This window comes from Mastigoproctus giganteus, chromosome 4 (genome assembly GCF_048544385.1).
Source record: "Mastigoproctus giganteus isolate SK-2022 chromosome 4, ASM4854438v1, whole genome shotgun sequence".
Classification (NCBI taxonomy): Eukaryota; Metazoa; Arthropoda; class Arachnida; order Uropygi; family Thelyphonidae; genus Mastigoproctus; species Mastigoproctus giganteus.
Window position 1 is genome coordinate 115987604 of NC_143578.1, and position 14744 is coordinate 116002347.

Here is a 14744-nt window from a genome sequence, read left to right on the forward strand (position 1 = left end):
TTGCGTGATGACCAAGTGCAAGCTCTGGCATTGATGAGAGCTTGATGGGCCCCTCAATTTAGTTCCTTCGAGGGCATCCACCCTGTCCTTCAAGCTTTCATATAGGCCCATAAGAACGCTGAGTTGTTGCCTGATTTCGATACACTCCTTGCATCGCGCACACACAAAGACATCCCCTATGGCAATATCATGTCCCGTACCTGAATGCTCCACAAACATCATGCAAGCAGTGCATTTTAAAAGGCTGTGATTCAGAAGGCAACTGCCCCCCTCAGTTCTCCTCTGAGCCACAGCACTTCCATTAACTTGAGCCTTTTGCTTTGCTGCTCTGGTCTGAGTCATGATTTCTATTAATTTCGATAAAATTTCAATTTCAGTTTATAACCCTAAACTTGTCTCCCAACACAGTTATAACGGGATATATATTTTTCAGTGTTAAGTATTAATTATCTACAAGTTCCCTTTATATAACTTCCGTATCAGTTATGTATTAATTAATTATGTTACGTTTGTAATCTAAGTCGTTATATGTTATTTAGTTAAAAGTACAATTTAAATGCCAACGAAGTTCAACAAGTTTAGTAGATTTTACCGATCACTGACAATATTATAACCTATACTATACTAACGCTATCTCGTTCGGTATATAACGTATCGTATGACAAAGACAAAGGTGGGAAGTTACGAACGGTAAATCTACGGACGCTTAAGTATTAATTAACTTTCAAATCTCGCTGTCTCAATTCAGAATAAACTAGTGATCCTTACTAGGTCTATAAGCTACTTACAGAAAATAATTTGATGTAAAAAATATTCAATAAGCGGCTAAATATGGCTAAAAAACTTCTCGTTCAGCGGAGTTGCAACTTTTAACACGTGGATACTTTTATGCAATTACAAGGCCGAGTAAAGAATAAATACACCAAATTAATCAGAAAATCACAAAATAATGCTGTACTACTAAATTCAAATCAAAAGTATTAGAAAAACAATAATTTCAAATCAATAAATAAGAAAAATCCACTTAGCGGCTTTGAACACGTCTGGCCCCTACTAGCCTCATCAGCAGACCTGTTTGTTTAATGTTTTCCAGGCATTTTTTCCTTTGTTAAAAACTCAAATTAATGAATACGAAAGAGGGCGCTAGGATTGCAGAACAATACAGAAGGTGGATTTTTTCATTTTTATCATATTCTTTGTTATTTAACATAGTACATCGCGTTTTATGGGGATATTAAATAGGCTTGGTAGCGTTCATTAGAATTTTTCTTATTTTGAATTGAACCAGCAATTTTTGGAAGTTATGACTCCCAGTTTTGGCGCTAATATTATTGAACTAGCCGCCATATTGTAGTCAATAAAAAATAGCTTAACATATATATATATATCTCGAACTGATAGCCTAAGGTATAAAGTAAAATTAGATAGCATAATACGAAGCACTGTATTAGGAATCTGTTAGCTTATTATAGTATTATCAATTAATCAAAATTATTAATCTTATTAAATTTCATTGTTAATTAAATTATAGTTAAACAGAAATCATGACTCAGACTAGAGTTGCAAAGCAAAGATCACAGATTAGCGAGAGTGCTGTGGCTCGGGGCAGAAACGAAGGGGATGATTCTCCAACGCATCACAGTCTCAAAAAATGTGCGAAATATGAAATGTTTGCCGACCTTTCTAAAACAGGACATGATCTAGCCAAGGAGGATTCATTTGTGTGTGCAAGATGCCTAGAGTTAAAAGAAATTAGGCGGCAACTTAGCATTCTGATGGTCGTCTATGAGAGCTTGAAGTGTAGGGTAAATGCCCTCGAAGAAATCAATATGAGGGGCTCATCAGGCTCTCAGCTGCCCAGCTCAATGACAGAGCTCAATCCTGTGCATCAGACAACACCGAGGCAATCTCCGAGGTAGAATGCGCTGGTCCCGAAAGAACTAGTTATTGTTGGTGACTCTATTGTCAGAGAGATGGGTAATATACTATGTAAGAACGGTAGGTGGAACAGGACCAGGGTATGTCTGCCAGAGGCAAAAGTTGATGATGTTGTAGAGAAGATATCATCTTTTCAGTGCACAAAAGATGATATTGTTCTACACGTTGGAACTAACTAGAGTAAGAGATCTGCAGATTTACTCAACAAGTACAGGTCAATGTTGAAAAAAAGTTGCGAGTTAGGGTTGAAAGTGAAAGTGTCTTCAACTCTGCCCAGACACAATAGGAGGGGATATATGATGAGAGCCTTGTCAATCAATTCTGCCCTGGAGATATTGTGCAAGGCTCAAGGGGTAGAATTTATTTCTCCTGGTCTGTGCTTGTTGACAGGAGAGACTGCTTCTACAGGGAAGGGATACACTTAAATAGAAAGGGTGCAAGGATATTTGCTGATGCTATCGAAGCAGTGTTAGGTGGGTCGGAAAACTGCTAGCGTAGGGGGATACAAAGACTAAAAGGTTAACAGTGGCCGCAGGCAGAGGCAAAAGTGATTCTTGCACAGCTTCTATTAGAATGGGCAGCAGACTGGAAAGAAAGGTAATGAAGATTTCCAGGACTGCTGGGAGTCATAGTGGAACAAGTAAATACATGGGCTGTGTTAGGGTGGCTAAGAGCAGGAACAGGTGCATGTATACTTGAATGTACACCAATGCTAGGAGTATAGTTAATAAATTTGATGAGCTTGAAGTGCTAGTCAAGACATCAAAGGCAGATATTGATGGGATATCAAAGACGTGGTATCACACAGATATAGGCAGTGCGGAGTTGGAATTTGGGGAGTACAATGTGTATAGGAAGGATAGACAGGATAGGAAGGGAGGAGGGATTATGCTGTTAGTTAAGAAACACATAAAATCTAAGGAAGTGCATCCAATTGATGTTGGTGGACAATGCAGTGTTGAGTCTGTTTGGTGTGAAATAAGCATTGGGAAAGGGAAAATGAGAGTAGGTGTGAGTTATAGGCCCAATGAATCTGATGAGTATAATGAGCAATTCTGCAGAGATATAGAGTGGGCCAGTAAATTAGAATGTCTTATAATGGGAGATTTTAATTTCCAGAACTTGTGGATTGGTCACTTGCACACAAGCAACACTTTTGTGGATTTATTGGATGACTGTTTTCTACAGCAATATGTTCGAGAGGCAACCAGAAGGAGTAATACTCTTGATCTGATTGTCAGTAGTGATTCTTCATGCATTAAGAATCTGCAGATAAAACAACCTCTGGGTGACAGTGATCACAATCTATTCACGTGGAAATTATTTAAATATGTAACTACCATCAAGGCTAAAGGGAAGGGCTTTTGCTTTCGTAAAGGTTACTACAGAGGTCCCAGACAGTTTCTAAATTCTGTACAGTGGGATCAACTGATGATGGTACCAACAGTGAATTCTAAATGTGAAGCCTTCAGGGACTTAATTTTGGAGGCTACTAGGCTTTTCATTGCAAAAGAAATACTGTACAAGGTTTAGGCCTAAATGGATGTCAGATGAATTAATGAGGCTAGTGGCAGAGAAGAAGAATGTGTGAGATGCATATAAAGTATCAGGCAACACAGAAGACTATGGCAGATATAAACTAGTCTGTAATCAAGTCACAAAGGAGGTTAGGCAGGCGAAGGCAGATTATGAGAAATGTTTGGAAAAGGATGCAAAGAAAAAAAGTAAAGAGTTCTTTACTTATGTAAACTCTAGAAGGAAAGGGATGAATCAGAATGGACCACTTAACACAGATGGGTTGACTATTGATGATCGTGCTTAGGTAGCTGATAAACTGAATGAGTATTTTGAATCTACATTCACACAGGAGGAGTTATTCAATGAGGGGAGTGCCAGAAGTTTATCAAACGCTAACAGCGAGCTAAGTGATTTTGTTATAACTGAGAGCAAATTGGAGGAGAAATTGTTGAAGTTAAACGTAAGTTTAACTTCAACAATTTCTGGGTACCTGGGGTGGTACCTGGGGTGGACAGAATCTATCCAGTTATGTTAAAGGAGGCAGCAAAGGAAGTAAGCAAACACTTAGCCATAATTATGAGAGCTTCCTTGGACTCAGGGGAGGTCCCAACGGACTGGAGATGTGCAAATGTATCACCAATTCCCAAAGGAGGTTCAAAAGGTGACACAAGTTACTACAGACATGTTAGTTTAACTTGTGTTCCGGGGAACATAATGGAATCACTGATTAAAGAAGCATTGCAGGATCATCTAGACAAGACTATAGTAATAATTAAGACACAGCATGGGTTTGTGAAAGGGAGGTCTTGTCTGACCAATTTGATTGGTTACTATGATGTGGTCACAAAGGAACTAAATGCCAAAAATAATTTTGATATCATCTATTTGGATTTAGCATTAGCATTAGTAGAGGCATACAATGCAAGAATGCAAGCTTATGCAGCATCAGCCAAAAACAAAAAAACCACTTCCATTTCTCCCCTCCATTCATTCAAAATACCTGTGAAGCCAAGCCTTAAATTTATTTAGGCTATCAATTTCCACAACAAGGGATGCAAGTCTGTTCCACCATCCAACTACCCGCTGGCTAAAGGCAAATTTCCGCACATCCATTCTACATCTGTCTTTCCTCAATCTGAATTTATGCCCTTTGAGGTGATTATTCTGAGCAAGAGGAAGAGTTCCATCAGCATTGAGCATGCTCAAACCATTCAAGGCTTTATTCACCTCTATCAGATCACATCGCCAGTGCCTAGTCTCCAGACACTGTAATTTGCAAAACTTAAGCCTTTCTTTGTAAGAGCAACCCTTTGTTCCATTGACTAATCTTGTTGCCCATCTCTGTACTCATTCCAACAGCTCTATATCCTTCTTGAAATGAGGCCTCCAGACCTGTATACAGTACTCAAGGTGTGGCCTGACCATTGCCTTATACAAGGGAATAATCACCTCCTTATCCCTGCTAGAAAAATTCCTGTATATCATTGAGAAGACACCATGAGCTATACTTGCAGACCATCTGCACTGCCACACTGCTCCAATTTATGCAGCAGTCTTCCATGTGTAACAGTATCAAAAGCCTTTCTAAGATCCAAATATATGATATCAAAGTTATTCCATGCATCCAGTTCCTTTGTGACCATATCATAGTATCCAATCAAATTGGTCAGACAAGACTTCCCCTTAAAAAACCATGCTGTGTCTGAGCTGTAACCGAAGTCTTGTCTAGATGATCCTGCAGTGCTTCTTTAACAAGTGCATCCATTAATTTCTTTGGAACAGAAGTTAAACTAGCAGGTCTATAATTACTTGGGTCACCCTTTGAACCTTCTTTGTAAATTGAACGTCACATTTGCACATCTTCAGTCCATGGGTACCTCCCCTGAGTCCAAGGAAGCTCTCATAATTATGGCTAAGGGTTTGCTTACTTCCTTTGCTGCCTCCTTTAATATGAGTGCATAGATCCCATCCACCCCGGGTGCCTTTTTTATGTTTATTTTCAACAATTTCTCCTCCACTTCTGTGCTCTCAGTTATTACAAAATCATCTAGCTCACTACCAGAGTTTAATTCACCTCTGGCATTCCCCTTCCTGAATAACTCCTGATGTGTGAATGTAGATGCAAAATACTCATTTAGTTTGTTAGCCACCTGAGCAGGATTATCAACAGTAGAACCATCAATATTCAGTGGACCAATCTCATTCTTTCCTTTCCTTCTAGAGTTTACATAGGTAAAGAACTCTTTGCTGTTTTTCTTTGCATCCTTTGCCAAATATTTCTCATAATCTGCCTTTGCCTGCCTAATCTCCTTTGTGACTTGGTTACAGACCAGCTTCTATCATAGGCTTCCGTGTCACCCATTAATTTATATGTATCCCATGCATTTTTCTAAAACTATCTAGTATGGGATATAACGTGTCATATAACAATGGTGGCCAATTAAGAACGGTAAATCTACGGGCACTAAGTATTAATTAACTTGCAAAATCTCGCTATCTAAATTCAGAATAAACTAAGGATCTTGACTAGGTCTATAAGCTACTTTTAGAAAATAATTTAATATAGCAATTAAGTCAATAAAGTGGCTAAATCTTCCTGAATAACTCCTCACGCACATAAAGTGGCTAAATCTTCCTGAATAACTCCTCACGCGTGAGGAGTTATTCAGGAAGGAGAATGATGTAGGTAAAGTAAACATTGGCAGTGAGCTGGATGATTTTGTAATAACTGAGAGGAAAGTGGAGGAGAGATTGTTGAGGATGAACCTAAAAAAGGCACCTGGGGTGGATGGGATCTATCCAGTTATATTAAAGGAGGCAGCAAAGGAAGTAAGCAAACCCCTAACCATAATTATGAGAGCTTCTTTGGACTCAGGGGAGGTACCCATAGACTGGAGATGTGCAAATGTAACCCCAATTCACAAAGGAGGATCAAAGGCTGACACAAGTAATTATAGACCTGTTAGTTTAACTTCTGTTCCAGGTAAATTAATGGAGGCACTGGTTAAAGAAGCACTGCAGGATCATCTAGACAAGAATTCAGTTATAGCTCAGACACAGCATGGTTTTGTTAAGGGCAGGTCTTGCCTGACCAATTTGATTGGATACTATGATGTAGTCACAAAAGAACTGGATGCAGGGAATAACTTTGATATTATATATTTGGATCTTAGAAAGGCTTTTGATACTGTTGCACATGGAAGACTGCTGCACAAATTGGAGCAGTGTGGCATTGGAGGCAAATTGCTGCTATGGATAAGGGGATGGTTGAGTGGCAGAAGACAGAGAGTAGTAATCAATGGACACTGCTCAACATGGACTAATGTTATTAGTGGAGTTCCTCAGGGTTCAGTCTTGGGTCCGTTGTTGTTTTCGGTGTTTATGAATGATATTGATGATGGGATATCAAGTTTAATGTCCAAGTTTGCAGATGATACAAAGGTTGGCAGGGTTGTTAAGGATACCACTGATGCTATGCTGCTGCAACAGGATCTGGAAGGGTTGAACAGATGGGCTGAGAGGTGGCAAATGAAGTTTAACATTGACAAATGTAAAGTACTACATATGGGAAACAGTAACCCCAGAGCAACATATCAACTCTGCGGTACTACACTGACAGTGGTGGAGAATGAAAAGGACCTGGGGGTAATTGTGCAGGCAGATATGAAGTTCTCTGAGCAGTGCAGATGAGCTGCAAGAGTAGCTCATGGTGTCTTGTCAATGATATACAGGAATTTTTCTAGCAGGGATAAGGAGGTGATTATTCCCTTGTATAAGGCAATGGTTAGGCCACATCTTGAGTACTGTATACAGGTCTGGAGGCCTCATTTCAAGAAGGATGTAGAGCTGCTGGAACGGGTACAGAGAAGGGCAACAAGATTAGTGAATGGAACAAAGGGTTGCTCTTACGAAGAAAGGCTTAAGTTTTGCAAATTACAGAGTCTGGAGACTAGGCACCGGCGAGGTGATCTTTGAATGGTTTAAGCATGCTCAATGCCAATGGGATTCTTCATCTTGCTCAGAATAATCAGCTCAGAGGGCATAAATGCAAATTGAGGAAGGACGGATGTCGGATAGATGTGCGGAAATTTGCCTTTGGCCAGCGGGTTGTTGGTTGGTGGAACCGACTTCCATCACTTGTTGTTGAAGTTGATAGCCTAAACAAATTTAAGGCTCATCAACTGGACAGGTATTTCGAGTGAACGGAGGGGTGAAATGGCAGTGGTGTTTTTTTTTTTTTTTTTTTTTTTTTGGCTGATGCTGAATAAGCTTGCTTTCTTGCATCATATGCCTCTACTAATGCTAATGCTAAATATAGCTAAAACTCTATTGTTCGCTGGAGCTGCAAAACTTGTAAAACACGTGGATTGGATACCCTTAACGATATTAATTAATAACCTAAAAAATCTCTATCGAAGTTAAAAATTAAACTAAGTTTCGTAACTAGAATATAAAGCTACTCAAAAAAATAAGTTAATATGCCAATTTAAGTTATAAAACAGAAAAAATATAAAAAAAAACTTCTCTATTAACCGGAGCTGTAAAAACTTCGCTTGCACAAGGCTACTCTCGTATCACGCAATTAATTTCCTAAATTTGCCCATATATAAAATGGGCAATAGACTATGTACGATATAATTGTCTAAAGTGTATATTTTCCATTTTAAGCTCTTGCTATTTCTAATTATATTCTTCAATGTTAAACTTCAGTTGCCACCTCATCATTATCATCACTGACATTAAGAATACTGCCAACCTTCGTATCATCTACAAACTTGGAATTCACTCTGATATACCTTCAGATCATTGCTAAATACTGAAAACAACAATGGGCCCAACACTGAACCCTGGTGAGCTCCACTAATAACATTGAGCAGTGGCCATTGATAACCACTGTCTTCTCCCACACAGCCATCCTTTTATCCATTGTAGCAATTTGCTCTTAATGCCATACTGCTCCAATTTGTACAGTAGTCTTCCATGTGCCACAGTATCAAAAACTTTCTTAAAATCCAAGTATATGATATCAAAATTATTCTTTGCATCCAATTCCTTTGTGACCACATCATAGTATCCAATCAAATTTGTCAGACAAAACTTCCCCTTAACTCTTAATATCATTAAGAGTTAATCCCCTTAACTCTTAATATAATGCTGTGTCTGAACTATAACTGCAGTCTTGTCTAGATGGTCCTGCATTGCTTCCTTAACCAGTGACGGTAGGAGTAGCAAGTTGTAACTTACAAAATCACTAGCTAAATATAAAAAATAAGCTAAAGAATGCCACTTTTTCCAATGAGTTCTCCATTGACCCATGCTTATCCCTTATGTTATGCTTATGCCAGTAAAGGTTAGAAGTGAGGGTTTTCCATGGTAAAGTAATGGGGCCTTGTCTGTCTATTCATCTCACTATTATTGAAGATGAGCATGGAGTTAGCAAATTTTTTTTTTTTTTTTTTTTTTTGCAAAAAATAAGAGAGTACTATGTTTAGAAGAACTGAAGTTAACTAAAACTTCTTCTCCATCCTAGAGATCAGTATTTAAAAAAATAGTGTTGGATAATCAAACGATTGTTTGTGCGAGAAGGATTTGTTGAATTAGTGTACATAATCAGTAAAACTATTGACAATATTTCCAATCAGTGGAAAACAGTCATTAATACGCAGGAGGTAAAAAGTGGAAGAAAGAACTAAACCTTGGAAACTGCATGTTAGTTGAAAAGCTAGAACATGGTCATCTGTCATCATCTGCAGTGAGAGTTAGGGTGAAAACAGGCTATTAAATTACAAAAAAACAGAGGTCAAACAACACCGGGAGGGTTAACATGTTTAGCCTTGTCTGTTTCTCACCTCTATCTTTCAATAACATAAAGACAGTTGTAGTAAGGGTATGTGAACATCTTATCAGTTTATCTGCATATCTATTGCATTTTTTTCGGTGTTTTTCTTAGCATCATATTGTTAAAATTTTTAAGCAGAAGCAAAGGAATAGTGTGAATTCACCGTGGCAATTTTTGCTACATGTGTGGATGGTTTACAACAAAATCTCTGAGGAAGAAAACCTATTACTAAACATATGAAAGTAACACTATACTATTGTATAGTGTTGCTAAATATACATATTCTTTATGCATGTTTAGTAATATGCAAGATTGGTGATGAGTATGAAAGTTATTTTACACTTGTGCTACCTGAACCACAAATATGAGGACGTAGCTAACCAGGAAAATTAAAAGTGTGCTACTCCTGTGATATATCACTGATGTCCAGAAAACTTTTGGAGTGAATGAGAAGTGGTTTTTTTTTTTTTTTTTACTGATGCTGTTATAAGCTTGCTTTCTTGCATCATATCACACTACTAATTCTAATGCTAAAAGCAAACACAGCATCAAATATCATTCACAATAAAGCTTATTCCTTATAATGAAGACCTACAAATAACAGATATCGCCCAAAAATCATGAGAAAAAGGAAGCATTTGTGAATATTATAAGGATTTTTGTTGCAGAGATTTGTAGACCATAGGCTTCAACAGATTTGGACTACCAATCCGAAAATTATAATGTACCACACTTAAATAAGAAGAGTTTAATGACTTGGTTCATGATTTAAACTTATCTGAAGAGCAAGCAGAACTCCTTGGTTTTGAGTTAGAACAGTGGAAGTTAATTTAAGCAGGAGCTAAAATTATAGTACATCAAAAACATCACAAAGTGTTTTCAAAATATTTCATCATGGAAGATGGTATGTGCTTCTGTATAGATAGTAGTGCTCTTCTGAGTGGACTGTACATTAAAAAAGAATGCTAATTACTGGTATATATTTATTGATGCCTCACAGTTAAGTTTAAGAACAGTTTTTCTGCACAGTGTAAATGCATTCCCATCAGTTCCTCTACTCCATGCTGTTGGCTTGAAAGAAACATATGAAAGTATGGCCAAGATTCTGAGTGTAATAAAGTGCCATGATTTTGCTTATAATGTCTGTGGTGATCTTAAGGTAATTGGATTACTCATTGGTCTTTAGAGCAATTTTACAAAATGCTGTTGTTTTCTCTCTCTCTCTCTCTCTCTGTGGGGGGGGGGGAAGCAGTTCTGCAATAAAAACATGCATTGCAGCAGAGGAAAGGAGGGAAAAATTTTTATCAGGGAGAAGCAATATATATTACTTCTCCCTGGCTTAAGTTCTGCAAATTGCAGCATCTGGAGACTTAGCCACCTGCAAGGTGATCTGATTGAGGTGTATAAGGCCTTGAATGGTTTGAGCAGGTCCAATGCTGATGGAATTCTTTCTCTTTCTCAAATTATGAACCTGATGGGGGCATAAAAACTAGACAAAGTTTTGCAATTGGATGGGTGAAATGGGAAGGGGTTTTTTTTTTTTTTTTTTTGCTTTCTTGCATCATATGCCTCTACTAATGCTATATGTTCCTCTATTTGAACCAATTAAAGTTCTTCCACCTTTGCCACTGCCCAAGAGACGTGTTTTCAAATTTAAAAAATGCAAAACTGAAAGAAGGAATTTCATTGGGTCTCAAAAAAATTAACTCCCTAAAGGTGATGTATTTGAAAGCTACAGGATACTGAACTAGGAGCTTGGATACCATTTAAAGCAATTGTTCATGGGAAGAAGAGAGAAGATAATTATGAATCTCTGATGTTAACTTTACTGCAATGTTATAAAGATATGTGTTGACAGATGTCTTTGAAAATTCATTTTCTTCATTCTCATCTTGGTTTTTCCCTAAAAATTTGGGAGAGGTAAATGATGGGCAATGGGAACGCTTTCATCAGGACACATCCACAGTGGTAAAGTTGTATGACAGTTGCTGTTATACTGATGTGATGAGAGATTACTGGTGGTTTCTTAAGAGTGACAAATGTTGCTAATGAAAGAATGTGTGTATTATATTATATTTCATATTTGATTAAAATATGTTAAAATGAATAATACTGATTTTTAAGATAGCATATGTATTATTGTATGATATTTGAAATTGGTCATCCATCAAGTTACTAAAATTTCAGTATGCCTTTCAATAGAGATGTGATAGAAACATTTAGGCATTAGCATTAGTAGTAGCATATGATGCAAGAAAGCAAGCTTATACAGCATCAGCCAAAAAAAACTTTCCATTTCACCTATCCATTTTCTTCAAAAGTTTGTCCAGTTCTTCTTTGAATCTATTTAAGCTATCAACTTCCACAATGACAGATGGAAGTTTGTTCTAGCAATCAATCGCTCGCTGGCTAACTGCAAATTTCCACACATCTGTTCTGCAACTGTTTTTTCTCAATTTGAATTTTTGTTCTCTCAAATGCATAATCTGTGCAAGAGGAAGAATCTCATCAGTATTGAGCTTGCTCAAACCATTCAAAGCTTTATACCCAATCAGATCACCTCACAGGTGCCTAGACGCTTTCAAATTTGTTCTGTTGATAATATTTCCTTTGGAATCTTTAACTTATGCTCTGGAGGTACAATTATTTTATTTTTTTATTTATTTTATTTATTTTTTTTTTGTTGGCCAATGTAATTTGACAAATTCTCATTTCATTTAATTCAAATTACTCATTTCCACAATGTTAGGTGTAAATTTATTCAATTATTCTCTGGCAGAAAGCAAATTTTCACACATCTTGCAACCATCCTTTTTCAGTTTAAATTTCTGCCTTTTCCTTCCTCCTCCCCATCGTCCAGAAAAAGATTAAGGATGCAATCAGTATTTAGTTTACTAAATACTGATGGCATTATTAATTTAAAGCCTTATATCTGCTTGCAAATGCCTAGTTTCCAGATGCTGCGATTTTCCTGGTAGGAGTATCCTTTTTCACCCCCCCCCCCCCCAACTAGTCTTCCTGCCCTCCTCTGCATCTATTCTAACAGATTTGTTCCTTTCTAAAATGAGGCTTGCAAACTTCTATACTCAGGATCTGATCTTATATCTGATCTGATCATTATCTTACATGATAGGATAACTGCCTCCTTGTCCCTGCTGGCAAAATTCTTGTATATCATTGACAGAAACTTCTATGTCCTGGCAGTCTATCTGCACTGTTCAGAAAAACTCATCTCAGCTACAATTACCCCTAGGACCTATTTCATTCTACACTGCCTTGAATTTGGTACCACCCAAATGATATGTTATATGCTGTTACCCAAATGCAGTTCCCTGAATTTATCAATATTAAACATCAGTTCCCACTTTTCTTTCCATCTGCTTAACTTATCCTGCCCCGATCAATGTCATTAACCACTGTATCATCCTTTTTCTTATCAGAAAACTTAGACATTAATATTATTAATATATAATTTGTTTTTAATGATATTAATGTTATTAATACATTAATATCATTAATAAATATTGAAAACAATAAGGGGCCCCTCTCTCATAACAGTAGTCTATGAAATGCAGTGACCTTAAATAATCACTGTCTTTTATCACTCATCCATCTATTTATCCATAGCAGTAATTTGCCTTGAATGCCACACTGCTACAATTTTTACAGGAGTTTTATGTGGAAGAGTATCAAAAGCATTACTAAAATATAAATAATATGATGCCAACATTTAACTCCTTTGAAACTACTTTAGATCTCTCCTTAACAAATATCCATGTTGGGATTCCCACATAACTGCATTCCTTTCAAGATGATTCTGCATTACTTCTTTAACCATTAATTCCATTACTTTCCCTGGCACATAATTCAGTCTTAGAGGCCTGCAATTACTTTCTTCTTCCTTTGATCTAATTTTTTGTATATGAGAAATATTTGAGCGCCTCCAGTCTATGAGTGTATCCCATGAATCCAAGGATACTCTCATAATTATGATTAATGGGTTGCTTACTTCTTTTGCTGCTTCTTTTAATATACTTTTAATAACTATATGGTTATTAAAAGTAGATTCCAGCACCTTCAGGTGTCTTATTTACTTTTAGCTCCAACGATTTATCATTCAGCTTCCTTTCAGTCATTGTCAAATAATGTAAACTCCCAATTAGAATTAGGTATACTTCTGCTATAAAGTTTCTAAAATCATTTACAACCCTGAGGGTCTTTCTACAGAATTAAGAAATGCAAAATATTTTCTTTAGGCTTTAGCTTAATGCAACCTCGATATGAAAATATAACATTAGGAATGAGATAAGATAATTATAAATTACATATATATTTATTTACAGAATCTGTTAGTACTACACAGTTTGTCATAAATATTATTTAAAATTATTTTTATGATTATCAGATCTCTTCATTTGGAAGGAAATCCATTTCGTAATCCTCGCCCTGCTGTATTAGCCAAAGGAACTGCTTCACTACTTGATTATCTACGTGGAAGAATTCTTTCCTGAAATATATTAATTAAGCCTTTTTTTTTTTTTTTTTTTAATATGAACTGTTTATGTTGTGCATGTAGTAATAGATGCAAATTTGTTCTAGTATCACAAGTGTATAATATGTGTATAATATACACTTTGTATGATATGTATATACAGTATTTTCCTGGTTATTTTTTACTTAAGTTTGGTATAAAAACTATGATGGGAAGAATAATTATAGTGCAGATTTATTTATTACTCATTGAAAAACTTTTCTTGCTTTTATCATGCATACCATTAAATAAGAATAGCTTTAGCATATCATGAACACACCATCTGTTGATTATTGTCTTAGTCACAATGGAAGTACTTTATTGTTCTTGAAATATATATTGATGAATTTTGAAGTATGCTGCATTTTAGAGGTATTTCATTGTACGGTATTTCAAATATTTTTTGTTTCATTTGATCTGAAAAAAGAAGAAATTGCATGTTATAAAAGATGCAATATGCAAATAATGACTTCTTTTGAGAAGAGATACAAATACATCTTTAATAGATCTTGAAGGAAACTGAAATAAGATGCCTAGGTATCACATATTAGAGTTACAGAATGAGAAAAGCAGTTGTATGTATAAAGGTGATGATGAAAACAGTGATTATTATTTTGACATCAGAATAAATATATTCCCAAAACCATTACCAATATTAAAAAAATATATAGGACATCAATATAGAATTAAAAGTGGATATTTTTATAAATTTTTGGTGGGTCAAATAGTGAGATAGTTGGCAGATTCAGAGTTAATTGGCAAATGGGAGTGGCCAATAGAATTTGTGAAGGAGAATTTACAGTGGTAGTGGTATGGTTTTGATTAATTATTATGCAAAAAAACTCTAAATCTAGTCACAGGTGAAAAAAAACGATTTTGGATTAAAACATTCAGTGTGCCAGTACATGAATAAAAGAT

The 14744-nt window shown here is 36.3% G+C and overlaps 1 protein-coding gene across 3 annotated transcripts in view; it reads left to right on the forward strand.

Annotated features, from left to right (window-relative positions):
• LOC150087009 (leucine-rich repeat-containing protein 40-like) overlaps positions 1-13817 on the forward strand; it is a 500077-nt gene extending 486260 nt beyond the window's left edge. For all 3 annotated transcript variants that reach the window (XM_090372899.1, XM_090372898.1, XM_090372896.1), the window contains exon 15: positions 13701-13817. In XM_090372899.1, coding sequence (XP_090229025.1) covers positions 13701-13806 — 106 coding nt within the window. In that variant the 3' untranslated portion in view covers positions 13807-13817. The remainder of the gene's footprint in view (positions 1-13700) is intronic.
• Positions 13818-14744: the final 927 nt, after the last annotated feature.